We start from the raw sequence: 22,211 nt of genomic DNA, 5'->3' as shown, positions 1-22,211 counted from the left end.
ATTGACCGTAATGACAAATCATCTTAACTCTTTTTGTCATAATCATTTCCATTGAAATTCCTGGCTAGTAAAACCTCATTTCTGCGACTTGTTTGATTTTAGCTCAGTTTTCACAAGTTGACGAAACCCGCTTTAACGTGTTTGGAACTCGTTTGAAAAGAATGAAGGCAATTAAAGATAATGGCTTTGTTTTACAAAAAAGTATCACCTCTAACATATGCGGAAAAATCACACCTCGCCTGGCTTCGCATGCCTTCAGTAAGACGCTTTACCAGCCAGAAATGTCTTTGGAAATGATTAAAACAAAAAAGTTAAGGTATTCATAATTTTTGAGTACTACTTCTGAGTTAATTACATCTTGAACACTGCATTCATCCGGCGTGGTCATTTAAAAAAAAAAAAACTGCTGTGATATGCCATCTCCAGCGAGAAAAGTTGCCTGATTTCAATGCCTTTCATGTTAACTTGCATTGACGTCAGGACAGTAAAGTTTTTCCCGCCTACTGCATCCTACTTGGTCAACTCAAATTTCAGGCGCGCCAGCCGTATGCAAGGATGACGTGTATATGTAAATCTTCACAAACAGTTCCTTATACGTAACCTCGTAACAAGTGTATTTCGACACGCTGCTGCTAAAATTCTAAAATCTTTTTTCCCATGGTTAACTAAACTAAGCTAAAAAAAAAAACATCATCTTCTGATCTAGGTATATAGACTAAAGGCAAGAAAGAACTCCCTTTGACATGTTTTGTTCCTTTGTGAAAAGAATCCACGCAAATTAACAAATACAATGGCTTTGTTCCATAAAGAAAAATTCTCACCTCTAATACTGATGCTGAGATTTCTCACTTCGTCTAGCGTGGACAACTATTCTAAATTAAATTTAGCTGACATTATTCAAAGACACTTTTAGCATTAACCCTCGACATAATCTAATTCTAATTATAACTTGGAAATTAAGAGATCTTGTCATGACACAAGTTATACACGCACGTCTAGTATGTACCTATTTGCACGTAATGTTACACGCATTATTCGTAGTCCTTGGTAAATGCGACCATTAAATTTTTAAACAGTATTTAGAATCTCCTTTCAGGTCTTGGGAGCGCCATTTTTATTGAGATCTCATAGTTTAGGAAAATGTTCCGAGAAAATTTCATTCTTGGAAAAAAAATAATGACTTTCCTAGTTTCAATCATTTCCAACGAAAACCCGGCCGGGACAGAGGTTATGTTAAACTTTTGTCAGCGGGGAAAAACTCCAACATAGATGCGCCGTGTAAGAGTTAAGTTGACTTTGCAACCTCGACGGTAAAATTTACTGCTTTGAACATGTTTGGATCTCTTGTGAAACGGATGAAAGCAATTGATGATGCTGGCTTTGTTCCACAAAAAGTCTCACCTCTAATACATGCTGAAAAATCACACCTCGTCTCGCGTGGGACTCTATTCTAAAGAACTCCGATGTCTTTTGTTCGCGTGTTTAATTAACGAGTTTGTTTACATTTATTGTAATTTGTTAACCAACAAGTATATAAAGAGCACAACACAGACAAGATTTTAATTCATCTCAACTCGTAAGCAACGAAGGTCTTATAAGCGTTCATCATGAAGTTCTCTGCGGTGTTCTTGGCGATTCTTTTCGTCTTGGTTCGTACACAGCAAGGATTCACCAAAACTAAGTAAGTGAAAATATTTGTATGTTGGTAAAGCCACGCAATATGTTTGGAGTGCGTGGAACGTGAGCCACGCGCGCGTTGTAGCTTCGTTCGTATCTACAAGAACATCATTTTGTTGACTACTTCCAAAAAGACATCACTGAAAAACCATCTACTAAAGATCTTATTTCTGTAGAACGCAATTTTGTAACATTACGCGCACTGCAAGATTTTACGAAGCTGGTTACTATGAAGAACACTGACTGTTACAAAACATGAGTTGTGTAAGCAGAACAAAACTTAGCCGCATTATCAACTATGTGATTCTCTCGGCGGGCATTTTACCCTTAATCTTACAACTTCACACAACTTTTTTAGTAAGCTGATGATAATTTTTATTTTCTTTCAGATCCGACAAAGGCGCAAACAGCATTCTTCGACAAAAGGTAAGTTACACACAGGTATCCTAGGGTCAAGACGAATGGAAAAATTAAAGTTTAGTTTGATATGAATTGCTTTGTATTAAATACCCTGTTTACATCAAGACAAAAAAGTGTTTAGCTAGTTTAAAAGTGGTTCAAATTTCCGAGTTTCAAAAGAAAGTTCTATTAGTTCCTACAGAGGATTAAACTCTCCGTTAAACTGAGGCTTTTAGTTTTCCGCCATCCGAATTCCTTTGTTTATCGTAATTTAGTAGTTCCTGGATTCACTATAAGTAATTGTTTATGTGATAAACACTAACGTATTTGTTCGTTTTTTAGAATTATCCTTTGTTGCTGCGCGTTGTGAGAGAGGGAGGCCATCGTGGGTTGGCGGAGTGTCGACACCAGTTTAAAAACGAGATCTGGAACTGTTCCCTGGATAACAAGAGTCTACATAAACACTTGCCCATCTTTGTGAAAACAACTTTGCCTTTTGGTAAGTACCAGAGAATTTCTTTGGCTCTAAAATGTTAAAGGGAGGGTTTCAGGGTTCGGCGCATGTCCGTGTTATTTACTCACCTGTACACGCTTTTTGGCAAAGGCCTAGTTTTTTATTGCTTAGGAACCAATTGTAAGTAACTTACCTATTTTTGCAAGCAAATGGCCGTAAAATCATCAACCGCAGAATAAATCGCACGGCTCAACACTTAACTCAACGGTCGACAGCGACGATAAAATCCACTGAAATTTTCTGAGAAATCTGCTCATCCGCCATTCTGCCGCGGCTAACTATAGCATGTGATTACTGAACTACGCCTGAGTGGGGTTTTAAAACGATAACATTGATAGGAAGTGAATAAAAGGTTCTTTTTTATTTAGAGACATGCGCCGAACTGTGAAACCCTCTCTTTATTTTTCATGCCATTTTGTTCGGTTATATCCATTTGTAGCTTTGAGCGTTCTCGATTATCCATAAAAATTAGACTTGATTTACTGTCGGAGGTACTGTAGGTTGAAAAATTTACTCAAAATTTAATACTCCTATACATCGACATTTTTACCTTGATTGCAGAGCTTAGTCCAGTCGACTTTTTCCTTCCTAAAACTATGGGACTTGTAACTTTATTAAAGTATTGTATGTGAATGTAATTGTTTTTCTTTGCTTCATTGCAGCCACTCGAGAAACAGCTTTCCTCCACGCCATCAGCTCAGCCGCCATAACACACGAACTCACTCTTCAGTGCCGACTCAACAGAATACCCGGATGTAAGTGCGGAAAGGCAAGAAAACAACCAAAAGCAAACAGCGGCTGGCAGTGGGGAGGCTGCAGTGATGACATCAAGTTTGGAGAGAAGGAGACGAGACGCTTTATTGACCAACTGGAGAAAGGAAACGACGCCCGGACAGCATTTAACCTGCATAATAACGAAGTAGGAAGAAAGGTAAATATCGTCTTTGTTCATTTGAAAAACAACCAAGAGTCTTAGGGTCTCTCCACTATTTGACAATCGATTAATTTCGTTTACATCAAGTGCTTTTTGAGCATAGCTGTTATATAAGATAGCAAATTATTTGAGTTAAAAGTCTCGTGATTTAATCATATCACACGCTTAATTGAGCCTTAACTTGTGTTAAATCGACAAAAATGTTTTAGAAATTATTTCAAGTAAGCGGCATTGTATTGACAACTCCCGTTTACATTAGGTCCAAAAAGTGATTAAAACCCTTTACACAAAAACACTTATTTGCTATCACAACTCAATATCGGCTTTTTCAATTACTTAGTGATGTAATTTCTGTAAAGCTGAGCATCTATGACTTATTTTGCCATATGAAGACTACATAGCGACCAATCAATTTGAGGAAAACGTAATATCAAGATAATTCTTTACCCAACACCAATTATTATATGTAGTCGTCTCATGATCAGTTTAAGTGATTGAATTAGTGCTAATTCTAAGGGCAATATTGCTGTATTAACTTCGTGTTATGGCTGTTTTAATCAGTTTATTTTGAACTTAAGGAATCAATCTAAGCTTTCGCCTTTTACTCATTGCGATTGTGCTATTTTCACTCAGGTTGTTCGATCAAACCTCAAGAAGGAATGCAAGTGTCATGGCGTCACCGGAGGCTGTAATTTAAAAACTTGCTGGAAGCAACTGGCGCCGTTTAACGCCATTGGATCAGAACTGAAACAGAAATACCGCGCAGCTGTCCGAGTATCATTCCTGAACAACAAACTTCACAAGCGAGACAACAACCGAGACAGACTGGTGACCGCGAAACACAAAAAGCTGGTTTATCTGGACACGTCCCCAGACTATTGTGTCAGAAACGTCACCGTCGGTTCCCCTGGAATGCTAGGAAGGTCATGCCGAAGTGACATTGTACCTAGCAAGGAATGCAGATCTCTTTGTAACTCTTGTCAATTGCGACATCAAACTGTAGAACATTCTAAGCAGGTCAAGTGTAGATGTAAGTTTGTTTGGTGCTGTACTGTTAAATGCCACTTATGCAACGTAAAGTATTCGTTAACTACTTGTACCAAATAATTGGTTGCAGGTTTTTCTTTTAAAGTAATGTTGTGGGGTGAAGCAAAACATTCGTTAGTCTCATTGTATATATTGTTTGATAAGTTAAGTTACGATATAAGTATTTTCCAAATAGTTAGCACTGTTGCTTGTATATACAGTTTAATCAATTAACGGTAGGATCCAAGTATTTTCTAAGACAGTATCGCGCAGTAGGTTGTACATGTTATATTCGTGAGTTAATTATGTGTAATAAACAATGTTTTGATTGTGTAAAAGCGTACACCTTTTATTTTGAGTAAAATGTAGGCAGTATTCTGTCGGGCTCAATGCACGCAAGCGCTTGTACTATTGGCGCGCTTTTACTGTAGTATGAAATTTAGTGCAACTTAAAATGAAGACTTTCAAATGCGTCTTATCGAGGGAGGGAGAGGAACTACAAATTGTCAAACAAAGGATGGAATAAGAATCACCCAAAACTCAAACATTCCGTTTAGAGTGGTTTTCAGTTGAGTGTCGTAAAACCAAACCAATTACTTACCAATTAGACTACTCATCCAATCTCAAACCATAGTAAAACCAAAACCAAAGTAATTGCCTGATTACTTTCGACACTCAATTGAAATCTACTGTAGAACTCGATAAGGATCAGTCAAACTCATCAAACGTTGAATGTTTATCGTGGTCATGCAATGCATTTAGCTACAACTAGCTAGTTTTCAGTTTACGCGTGCTACATTTAAGTTGATTTTCCAATTTTGAAGTTAAAATAATGCTCTACACCTCACCATAAGGGAAAAAAGCATCTTTGATCACGTTTCAATCCTTTGTGAAAGAGTACAGGTAAATCAATGGTGTTGATCTATCCCGGTCTCACAAAAAAGTCTTACCTCTAATATGGGAATCAATTGACCAAAAAATCCACGTGCGTCAGCGTGTTCTTTTTTCCATTGTTAAACTTATGTGCATCTGATTCATCCCATTTGTTGATGCCCGAAGAAATTCCGTCTTGCTTTCGGCCGAGATTTTCTTTGCCCTTAAAACAGTTCTGTAACTTTTACCACATAGTTTTTTTTATATTTTGCCTGGTGTTCAAAGAGTTACGTTCTAATGAACGCAGTGTTGAAAATATAGCCTTTTTGAACGTGAAATTTATCGAAGAATAAATGACCGTATGACGAATAATCTTAACTCTTTCGTTTTAATCATTTCCAATGAAATTCCTGGCTAGTAAAACTCCCTGAAGAACTCTGAGAAAACTCTGATGAACGCTTATGAGAGCTTCGTTGTTTGCGAGTTGAGATTTAGTAAAATCTTCTCTGTGTTACGTTCTTGTTGGTTTACAAATTACAGTAAATGTAAACAAATTCTTTAATTAAACACGCGAACAAAAGACATCGGAGTTCTTTAGAATAGTTGCCCACGCGAGACGAGGTGTGGTTTTTCAGCATATATCAGAGGTGAGACTTTTTTGGTGGAACAAAGCCATTTTCATTAATTGCCTTCATTCTTTTCACAAGAGATCAAAACATGTTAAAGCGGGTTTTTAAAAGTGAGCTAAAATCAAACAAGTTACGGAGTGATGCATGCCTTTTACTATTTGACAATGTGGGTGATTAAAATAAAAAAGGGTTAGAATAATTCGTTATAATGGCATTTCTTTTTCGATTAATCTTGGAGTTGTGAATTTAGATATATTTTGATATTGTTTTTGTTAATTGATTGCCTCACCTTCTGCACACAATCCGCGCTAAAACTGAACCCGCGCCAGAATAGTCGTCTTTCCGGTTAGTCTATTTTCAATAAAAAGCAGTTAGTTTAAACTTCAGTTGCGAAGTCCATCAACGTGCGAACTAAAAGCTAGCAAGGCGCAGTTGTTAGAGTTTCTCGTCGCTGACAAACGTTTAGCTCAACAGTTATCCTGGGTTTTCTTTGAGAAATGACTGAAGCTACAAAAGTTATAATTATTTCTGAGGAAGGCATTTTTTTTAAAATGCTAAAAAGCTGGGAATAACAAGCAAGTTTAAGCTGGGAATAGCACTTTTCCTGACTTTTAATAGTTAGTTAATTAAAATGTGAAAGTGGTCCTTATACCAAACAACTATAGCATCCTGTGGGCATTCACACCGTTCATTACAGCTTCAGTGCCCTAACAGCAATCTTTATCGAAAGTGGTTTCCATCGATGAAAGCACATCTTTTGTGTTGCATGACGGTGGCCCTAAACTGATATTTACCTCATACTTAATCGAAGAACGTCTTCACCAGAATGATATCATATTATTGAATTTAACCAAACTCAGAATCATAGAAGGGGGAGAATGCTTGCAACATCTCCGAGAAACTATATATTCTTTTGTGACAGGATGGAGACTGAAAAACAATTATAATAAAGCACCATAGTCCTTACCGAATCAAACCGGAAACAAGCAGAACAAGTTTGTTTTACTGATAAATTCTTCCTGACTTATTTCTCTACAGTTTACAAATTTAACAATTTCACAGCAAACTTGTTTTTCAAGTGAAATTACGTTCCAGAGTCTTGACCTCTAAAGGCAAATATTGTGCACCGAAACGTCGTGGAAACGCTAAGAACGTGAATTCGAGCACGGAATTTTGCGTGACGAGTTTCTGCTGTCACGCGTTTGCTCTGCTGAGCAGAGCTGTCTGAACTGGCTCGCATACTAGTTGGCAGGTAGGTTATGAAAATCTTGAGACAGTGGCATTAAGAATCGTCTCGAAGAAGTTATTGGTGAGTGAACAAGTTTGATCTATTGTCGGGGTTGAAATATTACACGAAAGGAAAAAAAAAAGAGAAATTCATTTGTGTTTGATACCGACTGTCGTTGAAAGCCAGGAGTTACTTATGATTTTTCTTCGCTTCTTTAAACCTAAGCTCATTAGACTCAATATAAGGGTTTTTTTTGGCAGAAATGTGGATAAAAGTGATTTAATTTAAAGCAAGGGAAAACGTTGAAGTCTCAAGAAGAACTAAGTACTTGTGTCAACAAGTAAATCAACGCTAAATCAAGCCGTCCTATGGAAAGCTTCAGTTATCAAGATTACAGAAAGAATTTGTGCCTTTCTGAAAAAAAAAATTGCGATGGGATTACACTGTCAACGCTCTATAATTGCCTTTTGAACTTTTAGAGCTAGGATGCTATTTCTGATCATTTTTGAGAGGAAGAGAAGACAGAAACTGCACAGTTCTTTTATCGCTACACCGGGCACCACGGTAGTTGATCGTCGTTGCCCGAACTGATAATAATTCTCAGCCCTATCTGTCTCTTTGTTCCATCTCGCATTATCGTCTCTTTTTCGACGGAATAGTCTGTTTTGACCGTTTTCATTCAGTGTCTAGTTAAGACAATAAACATTTGCAATTTTTTTTTCCCGCCAAATTTACATTCGGTTCTACAATGGTTCCGCTTGACTTGTGATACCCTCTGAAATGAAAACAACTTGAACACTTTTCGATCTAAGAATTATTGCTATTGTTCTCGCAGATTTTCCTTCATGCTGTTGAAAAACGAAAAGCTTGCGCTCAGAAAACGGCAAGGGGCAAATGAAAATACGATATTGTTTTACACACGTTCGAACTTTGAGACTTTCGAAAAGGTCGCCGATCAGCGGTTGCTGTCCACCAAGGTTGTTTTCCAAGATGGCGGGTACTGGAGAGTTCAAGGACTTTGGGCCTTTAGTTGGAGCGATCGATCAAGGAACTTCTAGTAGCAGGTTCTTGGTAAGTAGAAAATGTATTTTAAGAAATGGCTGTGTTTAACGTTTTGTAATATAGGTGCTCTATTTCTGTGATCGGATCGCATCTTGGTCCGAATTCGAGACGATGGGTGTAACACGATATAAAATGAACACAGTCTCCAGGTTATTCCAGTGATCGTTGAGCTGGCTGGAGAAAGAAATCGGAACACTTTGTTCTCTAGAAGTTCATCACTAACACAGAGCGTGAGATCATGAGGAAAAAATTACATTGTTGTGGACTGATTGTAACAATGCATTTGCTTTGCCCCCCTGCCGAGAACACATTCTTTGCCGAGTCGCTAAAGAATTTGATTGATAATGTGCTTTAATGAAGGCTCATAACGAAAAACTTTAGTTAACTTCATTGATTTCATTATTTACACCTTTGCTTATTTCTTTATCATAAATATATGCTACTTTTTGTATCCATCATATGACCTGTACATGACAAATGTATCTGACAACATAAAAATTCTCCTTAGAATTGCTAACCAATGCAAGTGGAAGAATGCAGTTATTTAAACAGTTACTTAAACAGTTATTTAAAATGGAGTGAGTAAGCAATACTTTGTTGGAGCTCAGACATTGAAACTGTTATTGGGCCTTTTTACTTTGTTTTCAGCTTTTTGCCAGTAAGACTGCTGAGCTGCTTGCTTTTCACCAAATTGAGGTGAACAGTGTTTATCCAAGAGAAGGGTAGGTTATTTTCAACGGGAGAGTATAAAACACAAACTGGCAAAATGACAAAATGGCACTAAGGTTATCCCTGTGCTCCAATTAATTAACTCAAATAGCGCTGAGGTTAGCCTAAAATCACTGACTTAAGAGCAGTTAGCTCTCAGTAATTGTAAGGGTTAACATTTAAAGTCACCGATATCCCACATTGACTCTTACCCGTCGCATCATTTCATCATTTCGTGTACTAAACATGCCCATTATCAACATCGTCTTGACATTGCTGTTTGAGGATTTAATTTGAATGGTAGCTCTGAGACATCATTTCTTTAAGTCCTAGATCCAGTCTAAGCTTGTGTATGTTTGTCATAGATGGGTGGAGCAAGATCCAAAGGAGATTCTGTCATCTGTGTATCACTGCATGGAACAGACACTGAACAGCTGTAAAGACTTGAAAATCAACCCAGCTGATATTAAAGGTAGATGAATAGCATGCATTTACTACATGACTAAGTTCAGAGTGCCAAGAACTAAAATCAACCAAACAGATTGTTCTCTAAGTATTGGACTAGACACTGTCCCAAATGATTTTGCAAGACTGCTTTTGAAGATTTTCAGGTAGTTTCAGTCAGGTAATAAATCTGTTATTGACCAAGCTTGCTCAGGACTGTACTGGGAGAACATCGGCCCTTGGTCTTTTTTTTAAAGCCAATATTCTCCCAGTACAGCCCTTGCACTTGGTTAATAAGATATATTTTTCAAATGAATCTTCCTGATATCCTTTGCTCCTAAACTTTGAATGAGAGAGATGGGGCTACACATACCACCCATATCTAAAAGTGATTATTTAACATTTTTTGTGTATTTTATTTTTTTCACAGCCGTTGGAATCACAAATCAGAGGGAAACAACAGTTGTTTGGGACAAGCTTACCGGGGAACCACTGCACAATGCTATAAGTAATTTTCTGATCCTTTCTGATTAAATTGTTGTTCTTTCAAAAATTCTTTTAGATAGTTGATAGCCGTACTTTTACAGTTTCAATGTTAACTTGTATATGTGTATGTTCAATTTTGTAGTTTGGCTGGACACTAGGACAAAATCAACAGTGGATCATTTTGAAGCCACAACTACGGAGAAAACAAGAGAGCATGTCAGAGTAAGTTTCATTTAGAAAATCAACTCTTAGGGGTTTCTCTCCTTTTAGTGTTGTTAGGTGGCCTCTTCGGGTAGAGTGCCATTCACTCACAGGTTAACAGATTACCATAACAAGGGTAGTGTGCTGAGGAATATTTTTGAATTCTCAATTTGCCAGATGTGCATCTAATTTTCATTTTTTTTTTCCATCTATTTCATACATGTTACAAATTAACTTTTTTAAGGTAGGCACCATGCATTGCACTTGCCCTCAACACCAGTCACTGCTTGGTCTTCATATTCGAGTGCAAGTTACCATAATTAACTTTTGCAAACGTTTTGTTGTTGTGTATCAAAATTATTGGTTGGTCAAGGCAAATCAGAGTCAATTGTCTTCATCAAGTGTATATTCATATTTATAGAGATTTTAGATTGATCACTGTTTGCAAATGGTCCCCAAATGGTCTAAAACTCTTCATTTTTCATAGGCATTATGTGGTCTCCCCATCAATACCTACTTCAGTGCAGTGAAGTTAAGATGGCTGCTTGACAATTGCGAGGCTGTGAAAAAGGCAGTAGAAGAAGATCGGTGTCTATTTGGAACTGTAGACTCATGGCTGATCTGGGTATTGAATGTTCATAACATGTTATTAATTTTCTTTACTTTGTCGTTTTAACAAACCATGCAACATGTTGGATGAATATTTAACACAAGAGGAGATTGTAGACAGAATTTGAGGCTACGTTTCTTAACAAACTAGTTGGACCTCAGGCAGTCACATGTCAGAATTTACTAGCCAACAAAATTGATCAAAAATGGCGCATTGAAACTCATAAAACTGTTGACATCAGAGAAGTTAACCAAAATAAATTTGCAGTGTCAACTTTCATGTAATTCCCACTGTGTTCAGCTGTTTTTCACTAACCAAAGAGGTTGGGCAGCGGTAGAAATATAAAACTTACCAGCCATTTGTGAATTTTTATCTGTCTGTGGCTACTTGGCTCTGTAGTCCTGGTAAATTTCAACTAAAGGCAAGATATTTAGTTCAGCTATTTCAAGCTCAATTCAAATACTTGTTTAATTGTTTGAGAAGAACACCGCCTTCCTCTCAGGAAATTGACGTTATGATAGTGACAAGATATTAAATGATCAAGAATATTTTGAAAGTGATTAATTGCTCACAAGAATTTGTTATTCTGTATACTTCAGAACATGACAGGTGGCTCAAAAGGGGGCTTACATATCACAGACATCACAAATGCCTCACGAACAATGTTCCTCAACCTTAAAACACAAGCTTGGGATCCATACTTGTGCAAGTAAGCTTAACATTTTGTATCTGCTGAAAAGTCTTTCAGACACCAGAGACAATACCATACATGCACACCAATACAAGGAAGAAGTGCAAACAATTTTTGGTCTGGTAATGGTCTCATACACTTGGCCTGCAATTCACATATTTAAATGGTTGAAGGTCATAGTTCTCTTTAATTTCCAGTTCTCAACAGACCAGAAAAAGAATAAATGAACAAACAAAGTATCACTGTGGGAAGTTTAAAAATTTCCATTTTATTTCCCCTTCACCTTCCATCTTGCAGCTATCTCACCAGTACAAATGTGGTCACTTCACTTAAAGGAATGTCACCAGCTGAATTAACTCACTTCATAGAACCACTTGTACAGTATTCCAAGGAGAATTAGTTGCATTTTAGGGATTTAATTGCACCATTGTTAGTTAAGACCAGAAGACACTAGTAAGAGCATATCTTGTAATGAAAAGAGAAAAAAGTTATGCTGAGAGATTTTCTTGTGAATGTTGATAATAAATAGAGTAAAATTGATATTTTATTTTGTTTTCAGATTCTTCAATATACCTATGTCAGTTTTACCAACTGTGAGAAGTTCCGCAGAAATATACGGGAAACTGGTGAGACATGCATCAATGTAGTAAAAACTCCTTTCTTTTAATATTGCAAGGCATTTACTGAGTCGGGTCTCCAGAATAACTCTTTAAATACATCATACTAGATTTCAGTGTCAGACAGACATTTTATCTTTAAAGTGTCATGTCAGATATTACTTGCCAAAGTCAGATTTTCTGCTCATCAGGTTTTTGATAACCTAAGACTACTGTATTTTATTTAGCTATAAGCCCAGCTTGTCCATGAGCCAAGACCGTAAACTTATGAGACATGAAAATGGGCAAAAACTTTGGGAAAATAGTGGCAATGGGTCAAGACCAACTTTTCTTTTAAAAAAAAGTTATTTTAATGAGTGTCCATTCAAGAAAGTGTTCCTCTAAGGAAACATGTTAAAAGTTATTGCAACTTTTGTTCTGGCATGCCTCACTACAGCTCACAAGATCTGGCATTGAAACCATTACTATTGGATTGGTTAATTAATAAGGAATGGTGTCTGATCTTAACAAGAATGCCAGCTTTCCTTAGCATAGTCTGAAAACTTTGACGACCAGCTTACCTTTTAATTTCTTTCTATTAATTTTCAGGTAGAAGGTCCCCTCCTTGGAGTGCCAATATCAGGGGTATGTTACTTAAGAAATAGAAAACATGTACCGTGTTTCTATCGAGTTATAGAAACGTGAGTGGAAGTTTGGGAGAATGAGAAATGTTGTGGGAACACAAGCTGTAGGCGAGTGTTTCCACAGCTTTTTCGAGTTCTTCCAAACTTTCACGAGTGTTTCTATTAAACAATTAGATTATGAGCTCAAGATTTCTATTGTGTGATACACTGTAGTTGGCGAGGGCACAGCCTGAGTCAACCATTGCACTATAGAAATTGAGAACGAATAAGCTAATTGTTTTAGTGTAAATCTATTAGTCGTTAAAAATAATACCGGTAATCTAAATCCTTTTCACAGACACTTCGAAAACACCAAGAAGCGGCCGTAATTTTGTTAACAAGGGCACACTGCTACACTACTCACTACTCACTACTCACTACTCACTCACTCCTTGTGATTTTAACCTTTTGTTCTGTAGATGGCTGATAAGAATATTAAGCTTTTAACAATTAAATGGTCAACTAGGGGATAGTCTTGATCAGTGTACAACGAAAACAAATTACTTGGTAAAGGCAAAATCTATCAGTCAATTTTGAGAATTCAGAATATCATTAACAGGGACCCCTCAAAACTTATTAAGAGCCAAATTCTTCTGGATAGAATAAAGAAAATGTGTTGAAATGACAAATTATAAAATTGTTTAAGCTGATGTTATAACTAAAACAGTACAACTGGTTGACTATAGTGTCTTGGTGACCAGCAAGCAGCATTGGTGGGACAGCTGTGCTTCAACCAGGGAGATGCTAAAAACACGTAAGTACAGTATAGGTTTTTTCCTGTAGGACAGCTAAAAGTGTTTGTCCAGAAGATCACAACCCACTAGGTGTTACATAATGATAATAATAATATGATTTTTACCTCTTGGCCCCAGCCAGTTGACAGTTTTCCCTCTAAATAAAAGCAGTATTGTTTCAACAAATTGAGGCGTGTATCTTCCTGATATTGGTCAACAAAGAATGCTAGATAAAATTAAAATGGCTTTGGCACCAAGTGTTGCAGGTTCTATTAAATTTTTCCATCTAATGATATTCAAACTCAACTTGTATTTTCATTCTTGATAGTGATGCTTGGTGTGTTGAAATGTTGAACTATTAACATTAATTTTAATATGTTTTATTAAATTTTGCCATGTTTTTACTCCATGATCAAAATTATATATTTAACTACATTGCAGTTACAGGTAATGTAAAATTGTGTTGTGTTGTGTTCAACATGCAGATATGGCACTGGATGTTTTCTGTTGTACAATACAGGGAGTGAGGTATGATCTATACAACAACAATAATTGTGTTGTTCCAGAAAATATCCATCCCCATCCTCAGAGTGTTTCTTGGTTTGAATGTTCCCACCCCTCTGGAAATATCATTTTAGCTTTGTCCTTCCCTTTAAAGATTTTGGCCTTTGAAACCCTGCTCCTCCTTGGAATTTCCAATACCTTTCCTTGGGGTGGGTATGGATATTTTCACGAACTGCACATTATTATAATTATTTAAACATCCAGCAACTGTCTTTGCTTAACCCTATGGTCCCACGTGCCATTATTGGAACAAATCAAATACCTTTTAGCACTGCTGACTACTTAACAACTACATGTACTTTATAGTACTCTCTCTTGAATGCATCAACTTGCCTTTTTCTGATTGGAAGCCACACAGCATTGAGGGCTTGGTACCAGCTATGAGACTGAATTTGCCAGCCTGGTTTGAACTTTTAGACGAAACTTTTTCTAATAAAGAAGTTCAGCTCAAAAATGTTTTGCCAGCGTGTAAAAAACCAGTAGCCTTCCTGCTGAAAATGTTTATGAAACCTCTGCACTAAGAAATTGAGAAGATTTCTTCTAATCAGTTAAAGAATGGTTTACAAGTAGGAGCTTTGACTTTGTTTTCTCGTTTTTGAAAAGGTTGTCCTCTCACAGAATGGCCTGCTTACAACAGTAGCTTATAAGATGGGACCTGACCAACCTACAGTCTATGCATTAGAGGTGAGTACAAAAACATTATACTCATGAATGGCAGTGAGACTGATCTTGGAAAGGGACTCTGGTCAACCATATGTAGGAAGAGCTAATACTGCAATAACACTTGTGGCTGCAATGATAATCGTAGTTAGGCCATGCCTAAGTCCGTTACAGCCAGCTGTTGATTACTTGACCTCGTTCGAACCCCTGCAACAAGGGATGCCCAGGAATTGGAATTGGGGCAGAATATGGTGAAATAATACTTTGAAAAAGAAAAGAGACTTGTGCTCCACACTAGGTACTTCAAACAAGCCTTATTCTTAAGGTATCCAGTGTCATTGGCTCAAAATATAAAACAAAGTACTTTGGCTGTGTTTAAATCATTTTTTTTTTTATCATTTATTTAGTTCTCACCAAACTGATGAAAACGTTTTTTGTCCTGGCTGAATGGTTTATTGTTGTGAGTTATTAATTTGAGAATACATCAGTCCTCAACCAATCATATTTCAGACTGAAATTTTTCAACCCATAATATTGTGTCAACATCTTTGAAATGTTGTATTACAGGGTTCTGTTGCTATCACTGGAGCAGCTGTCAAATGGTTAAGAGATAACCTTAATCTTATCAGCAAGGCATCAGAGATTGGTAAGATAGACATTGTCATATAAAGGTAGTATATAGCGTAAAGTGGACCTTGTATTTTTCACTGTGTAAGGATTCTTAATAGAATTCCAGCACATTGATAATTAATGGAATCTGTTACCATATACCTGTAGTCCAGGTTTAAATATGGCATGAATACATTGTACTCATAGCTAATAGGCCTAGATGCTTTGGAGCAATCAAGTGACGTACAGTTTTTCATCATAAGTCATGGTTGTCACAGACATCACTTTTCAAAATTACCGGACTTTTCCCTACTAAAAATAGCATTTCCCTGACCAAAAAAATGTCAAAAAAATGTTTAGTAGTGGCCTCTAGCATGAACTTGCAGCTGCCCTTTCTACTCACTCATTAAGATGGATGAGTTTTCACCAAATTTTCCTTCTTCATGAAGGAAAAATATCCTTGAGATCACAGTGATCCTGAATGTTTGTTCCAGCCTTCAATGGTATAAATCAATTTTCCCTGACTTTCTTCAAAATGTCAATTTTTCCCGACTCGAAGAATTTTTTCCTGACCTTTTCTTGATCTGTGGGAACCCTGTAAGTTGTCACAGATTGTAAGTTGGCCCATGAAACATGTATTTTAAAGCTAAAAATTAAACCATCCTGTGCAATTTTTTCCTGAGCTCTTGCCAAGAACTGGCAAGTTTTTTACCACTGAGTTTTTGATGAGCTCACTTCTTGCCAAGATTTGCAACACACAATAATCACAACAAGCTCCCAGCCAAGCAACCTAACAATAAAAAAATGAAAATGACCAACAAGTCAAACTAAATGACGCTGTTTATTACTTTAAAAAACATTTTCATGCAGAAACCTTGGCTGCCAGTGTAGACAGTACAGCTGGTGTGTACTTTGTTCCTGCATTCTCTGGCCTTTATGCACCATACTGGCAAACAGATGCTAGAGGGTATGACTGTTTTTAATAATACTCAATTATAATAATCCTGCTGTTAAACCTGTCAATGAAGGCTTTCAGCCATATTGGTGTCCAGGCATCCTGTGAATGCCCTCTTTTTTGAGAGTACAGTAGAACCCTGGTAACTCGAACTCTGAAGGGAAACGAAAAACTGTTTGAGTTAGCGGGGTTTCAAGTTATCAGGGTCGATGAAAATATTCAATTTTCCAGGTTAATAATTAATAATTTATTGATTTTCAGCAAATTATACTTACTTCATGAGAAACAAATACATTTTGTAACAACTGTAACAATTATGTATTCTTACGACATTGCAATACTGTGAATGTAACTTAGTTTATTTAATACACTCAATGATCGGTAAATAACTGTCAAATACATGATCTCTTCATTGCACTCCAGTCTTTTTTCTAGTGTTAGAATTCGATCACACAATAAGAAAAGCTAATGGGATATCTCAATCGGCATCTGTGGCGAGTTTTAAGAACCAGAAATTTGAGTTATCGCAGTAAATTTTGATCAAAGGAAACAGAATTTAGTTTAAGTTAACGGGGTTTGCAAGTTATCCGAGTTGGAGCTAACCGAGTAAAAATGACTGAAAAGTTGGGTCAAATTCAAGGGAATTGAGACTCAGTTAAAGTTAGGGGGGGAGTTCGAGTTATCTGAGTTTGAGTTACCGGGGTTCTACTGTATATGCATACGTGTAGTCTCCCCATTGTAATTCTACTGTTTATCTTGTTTAGGGTTATCATCGGACTGACTCAGTTTACAAACAAAGCACACATAGCAAGGGCTACACTTGAAGCAGTTTGTTTTCAGACGAGAGAGGTAAGAGCCAGAACTGGTGCAACAACCCGACTTGTTATTGAGTGAGACCCTGTTTGGAGGCAAAGGAGGGGGTTGGTATTTCCCATCTGGGTTTCTCATGTCACAATTTTAGAAGGTCCTCATATCACTGTCAGAACGTAGAACTACACAGGTCATGTTGTTCATTGTCAGTTTGTTGACTTCTAATGACCCTGTTTCAACACCATGTTGCATGTCGGGATTTTATCTTAATGATTAACAGAGCCTAGCTCTCAAGTGGACCAAATCATGCTAAATGTTATGATAGTCTATTCCTTTTCATATAATCTTGCTCTTTTCAAAAAAAATATTATATCAATGTCTGATTCTATTTTTGAAACGGTAGCTCTTGGATGCAATGAACATGGATTGTGGGATTCCTTTGGCATCTCTCCAAGTTGATGGTGGAATGACAGTGAACAACTTGTTGATGCAACTTCAAGCTGATATCCTGGGAATTTCTGTAGGCAAGTAGAGGTTTTTTTTTTCACAAATAACAGCAGCTGTTACGTGAAATTAAACTGTATGCACAGTTCCCAGTCGTCATATTTCTAAGGGTATTTTCTTTTTTTGTTTCTGGTCAATGGTAGTCCGCCCGACAATGCCAGAGACTACAGCCCTGGGGGCGGCAATGGCTGCAGGCATGGCCAAAGGAGTGGATGTGTGGACAATTAATCCAGAGGACAAGTCTCAAATAAACACTGATGTGTTTGAACCAGCTATTGATCCACATGGTAAGATCAACTTGTATGCTTGTTGGTGCATGTGTCACTGGGAAGGGGGGATGCATTAGGGGATTACGTCTGTCTTCAACCGTAGATAAAAAGATGTGTGGCTTACCAAGTCAGTGCTTAATTCCAGTTCCCATTGTGCAAAGCAACTAAAATTTTATTCTTCGGGGAACTATGGGAGTGAAAAGGTACCCCCGGTCAGTATCTTAATCCATATCCAATCCAGTAACGACGGACTGCATTGCCTGGCAAGCCCTATGGTGGAATCCACAGGGTAGTAGATGGAGAGGGAGACCACGTAACAGGTGGAGAAGGGATACAGATTGCACCATCCATTCAAAAGGCTACACATGGACTGAGATAGAACATGTGGCCAGAGACAGTGGGGGATTGGAAGCGATTCGTCAGTGGCCTATGCTCCAAAATGGAGTGAAAAGGCTTCTGAACAGATCAGATCAGATATCTAATCCAGTGAACATAAAGCTGCAAGATTCATTTAAATTTTTACCATCATGAAGCTGGTGAGACCTGAGTTAGATAAGCATCCCATGCAGTCTTGTATGGGCAGTATGCATTGTCATTTAACCTTAAACTAGCTAGGCTACATTTTCAATGTGGAAATCGCACTTTTTTTTATGTTCAAAATAGATCGTGATCGTCATTACGCGAGATGGAAAAAGGCTGTTCAGAGAACAATGAAATGGGAGGTGAATGATGATGAAAACCAAGGTATTAAACAGAGACTTGTTAAGAGTAAAAATATTTATGCTATGATCAGTGATACTAGATGTAGGTGGAAATTGTGTTGCACACTTTTAATTTAGAGTAATGTAACAAAGCATGAAATTGTCCGTTGCACATACCGTACATTTTAGTTGCTACATGTGTTCTTGAATAATTCTTTTCTTTTACTTCAGTAATATAAAGCAACATAATGATTAACTAATTAACTAGCATATATGCATGGCACTGCTCAGTAGTTAGAAATATAACTGATAACTGAAAGAAAATTGTGGTAGGTTTTTTTGCAATTCTATTTATTGCAAACTGAATGTCACAGGTTTGATGTTTAGAAATAGAAAACTGCAGCACATATCAATCAGGGCAGTTTTCCAGGAACTGTTGCTAATGTTGATATATTTAATATTTGACTAACAAGTGACCTATGATCTATGTACATGTAACATGTCTTTAACTTTTGACCTTAATGAGGTAGCCTTTTCTCAGTCTGTAAATTAATAGATCTAAGACTGATTTGTGCTAGTTGAATGTGAAGGAGCCTCATCCAAAGTTAGCTGCTAGTAATCAAATGCTGATTGAAATTGCTAACCAATGGCAGCATAACAGCATAATTATTCAAACTCACATATTAAACATAGCATGGGAATTGTTCAGAGTATTTTAGAACGTAGGAAAAACCAAGATTTATTTTTTATTGATTTGCTCATTCCAATGATCATTATATGCTCATGCTAGCCATACACACTTCCTGTCTTGTTGTTTCAAATTTTTCACACCACAATTCATGTTGTTTTAGGTTGAACATGCAAAAGGTGTTCACCCCAGAGAGGTTTCTTTGGAGGTCAGATTGGCTTGACTTTTTTTCCATATTTGTTTTGTTGTTTCCCACATGTCTTTTAGTTTATTAGACTTATTTTTGTTTCTGTGTAATATGTCAAAGTCTTCTTGGAGGCCCAGTCTCAACAATCCCTTCTTTCATTTCATTTTGAATGTTAAGTCAAGGAACATAGCAGCCACAGTTCGTGTTTAGGATAGAGCAGTTTATGTTTGTGTTTTTAAGAAAAGAGTTAAGGACAGAGCAGGGTGCAAAGAAAACCAATTTTCAGGCTTGCAGTTCGGGCAAGCTGTAGCTATGATGTACTTGTTGGAATGTTGTTCTCACTAGACCAAAAAAGGTAATCTCTTACAGTAGCTCTGTAATTTGAATTGTGTCAAACATTTTCCCAGTAAACTTCAAGGGCAAGTGAAAGACAGAGTCCACAATCCACTTACCCCAGGCTATTAGATATGATTTTTTTTGGCACATTGTAGAGCAGTTTGTTTTTATTTAAAAAAAAAAAAAAGCATTCAAGCTGATATCACATTTCAATACTTTGTTATGACTGTATTTTAGTTAGAAGCCTGTTGATCAAAGCTGGCGGCAAATTCTGAATAGAAGCTTGTATTACTTTCTTTCAGTGAACAAACCAAACAATGCTTAGATGCCAGAATTCAAGCGAGGGCGGGGTGCAAACCACCTATTATTTACCTCTATACTTACTTTTTAATATATATAAAGTGAACCTAAAGTGGTAAATCCTTTATCTTCAAAGTTAGTAATTGCTATGCAGTGCTGAAAATCAATCAAATACCTTTTCTTTGCGACCTTTTGGGGATAATAACTCAAAATCTGGGTAAATAACTTCATTATGTATTGGCAATTGGCAAAAGAGATGTTTTGACAGTTAGTAAATGACACAAGCTACTCTAAAAACTATTCTGAAAAAATTCCCAAGGTCTCCTAACAGTAGTTGAACCCAGTGTGATCTTCTGCACAGTAGTCTACCAAGTTTAGCATATGCCATCTTTCTGGCTACACATTTTCGTTATTTAGGATTCTGTTCAATGAGCTCTGCCATCTTTTGGTTTATTTTTTCAAAAAAATTAAATGTTTATACTGTTTATCTTCAAATGCTCATAATTTGTGTTTTTTCCAGTATCTTGGTCAAACCCAAGGATATTGGCCAATAGAATGTTTATGGCCGAGTAATTTGTTCCACAAGAATCCATACCCAGGCAACCCATTAGAAGGTTTTTGGAATTTTCAGGAGGGTTGAGGTGGATGGGGGGAGGTCAAAAACTACAATGGGTGTGGTGGGCAAGGAGGGGTTCAAACCAAAAAAAAAAAAATTTCATGGTATTAAGGGTATGAATACCATGAAATTTTTTTTTTTTTGGTTTGAACCCCCCCTTGCCCACCACACCCATTGTAGTTTTTTACCTCCCCCCATCCACCTCAACCCTCCTGAAAATTCCAAAAACCTTCTAATGGGTTGCCTGGGTATGGATTCTTGTGGAACAAATTACTCGGCCATAAACATTCTATTGGCCAATATCCTTGGGTTTGACCAAGATACTGGACATGTTGAATTTAAAACTGTCATGTAATATTGTTGTGGCACAAATCAATAAGGAAAACATTTTGAGTTTTGCACTGAAATCATTGTAAGTTGGACAAACCATTTCTCAGTGCACCCAATGATAATATATATTTATCCTGTGCAGGTATTGCATGCCTATCAAACATGATATTTATTAAAGCATCATAGGCAAGCAATGCGTGCAGATTGTGGACATGATTACCTTTAGACTTCATGGATTAGGATTATTTATTTAAAGTCGGCAACTACCTAATTTTAATTAATTTTCTATTTTTTTAAAATTTTTTCTCTAATTTTAAGTTTGAAGCAACCAGGCGCAGATTTCTTTAAGAACTATTTTAATCCAAGGCGTAGTGACATCAGTTCTTATTATACTTGAGGTTGCACAAATCTTTATATTGATAAAATTAGGTTAGAAGTTGCAAAACATGTGTTTTGTTACAAGCGTTCAATTATTTTTTTATTAGTAGTAGTACTTGATGAACTATTGGCAAATCAAGATTTTTATTCCTAGGCCGGTGAACTGATCCTGTTATCAGAAATAAAATAACAGGATTTTTCTTTTTCTCTTTCAGATTTACCAAAGTCTTCATCTGGCATTCTAGGACCTGCTTTATTTATATTTGGCAGTGTAGCCATAGGCTTGATAGCAGCAAAAATAAGATAGCAGAGAGAAGACAGAGTAGCAATGAATGATTTAATGTTAAATTATTATGAATATTATTTCTATCAAGAAATGCATCTATCAGAGTTTAGCCACAAAATGATTTACTATGCATGTGACATTTTTTTTTTGTTGATCACATATTGCATGTTTGAGTCTTGTCTCACATAAACAAACAAATAGTATTCTGAGCATTGTGATTTAGAATTAATTCCTGTTGAACTAGAACAGACATCATGACTGAGGTGGAAATCAATTTCTTTTTGCCGAAATTTATGCCAGCTGTATTTGTTGACTTATTTTTCTACACCTGGAAATTGAATTTAACCTGCCCTTCTTCAAAGTCAAATTAAGGTTGACCAGTAATATCAGTGTGTACGTGTCAAACAATGTAGCATGTATCAGGTGGTATTTTGTAAAATTGTACTCTTTTGTTATTTTGTGTTTTTAGATTTGAACTTAGCTAAACTATTTTTTGGGATTAAAAGGGTTTAATAGATTATGT

At 36.8% G+C, this 22,211-nt stretch overlaps 2 protein-coding genes across 4 annotated transcripts; both read left to right on the top strand.

The window, feature by feature from the left end:
• The first annotated feature begins 1,442 nt into the window (after positions 1–1,442).
• LOC145493697 (protein Wnt-8b-like) lies at positions 1,443–4,631 on the top strand. Its single transcript, XM_081473166.1, has 5 exons — positions 1,443–1,681; positions 2,067–2,103; positions 2,419–2,575; positions 3,253–3,521; positions 4,158–4,631. The coding sequence occupies exons 1-5, from the start codon at positions 1,608–1,610 to the stop codon at positions 4,629–4,631; spliced, it is 1,011 nt and encodes a 336-aa protein (XP_081329292.1). The 5' UTR covers positions 1,443–1,607.
• Positions 4,632–7,233: 2,602 nt separating this feature from the next.
• On the top strand, positions 7,234–22,208 carry LOC145493873 (glycerol kinase 3-like). 3 transcript variants are annotated; one of them, XM_081473350.1, is made up of 20 exons: positions 7,234–7,304; positions 8,116–8,351; positions 8,991–9,064; positions 9,416–9,522; positions 9,925–10,002; positions 10,123–10,202; positions 10,669–10,806; positions 11,391–11,500; positions 12,042–12,108; positions 12,688–12,723; positions 13,448–13,515; positions 13,981–14,023; positions 14,663–14,743; positions 15,287–15,365; positions 16,199–16,295; positions 17,048–17,132; positions 17,497–17,617; positions 17,741–17,884; positions 18,530–18,610; positions 21,618–22,208. In XM_081473350.1, the coding sequence occupies exons 2-20, from the start codon at positions 8,175–8,177 to the stop codon at positions 21,707–21,709; spliced, it is 1,758 nt and encodes a 585-aa protein (XP_081329476.1). In that variant the 5' UTR covers positions 7,234–7,304; positions 8,116–8,174; the 3' UTR covers positions 21,710–22,208. The 3 variants fall into 3 exon arrangements, with proteins under 3 accessions (XP_081329476.1, XP_081329475.1, XP_081329477.1); XM_081473351.1 differs by lacking the exon at positions 7,234–7,304 and adding an exon at positions 19,419–19,463 and having other exon boundaries at positions 7,733–8,351; XM_081473349.1 differs by lacking the exon at positions 7,234–7,304 and having other exon boundaries at positions 7,732–8,351.
• Positions 22,209–22,211: the final 3 nt, after the last annotated feature.

Source organism: Orbicella franksi, chromosome 7 (assembly GCF_964199315.1).
Source record: "Orbicella franksi chromosome 7, jaOrbFran1.1, whole genome shotgun sequence".
Lineage (NCBI taxonomy): Eukaryota > Metazoa > Cnidaria > Anthozoa > Scleractinia > Merulinidae > Orbicella > Orbicella franksi.
This window is presented reverse-complemented; position numbering and strand designations above follow the sequence as displayed.

Excerpts from the sequence above, each read along its gene's own strand:
- LOC145493697 (XM_081473166.1), top strand. The coding sequence starts at position 1,608 with ATGAAGTTCTCTGCGGTGTTCTTGGCGATTCTTTTCGTCTTGGTTCGT. Across the intron at positions 2,104-2,418 it reads ACAGCATTCTTCGACAAAAG|AATTATCCTTTGTTGCTGCG; the intron begins GTAAGTTACACA and ends TTCGTTTTTTAG. Across the intron at positions 2,576-3,252 it reads GAAAACAACTTTGCCTTTTG|CCACTCGAGAAACAGCTTTC; the intron begins GTAAGTACCAGA and ends GCTTCATTGCAG.
- LOC145493873 (XM_081473350.1), top strand. The coding sequence starts at position 8,175 with ATGAAAATACGATATTGTTTTACACACGTTCGAACTTTGAGACTTTCG. Across the intron at positions 12,109-12,687 it reads CAGAAATATACGGGAAACTG|GTAGAAGGTCCCCTCCTTGG; the intron begins GTGAGACATGCA and ends ATTAATTTTCAG. Across the intron at positions 17,133-17,496 it reads TTTGTTTTCAGACGAGAGAG|CTCTTGGATGCAATGAACAT; the intron begins GTAAGAGCCAGA and ends TTGAAACGGTAG.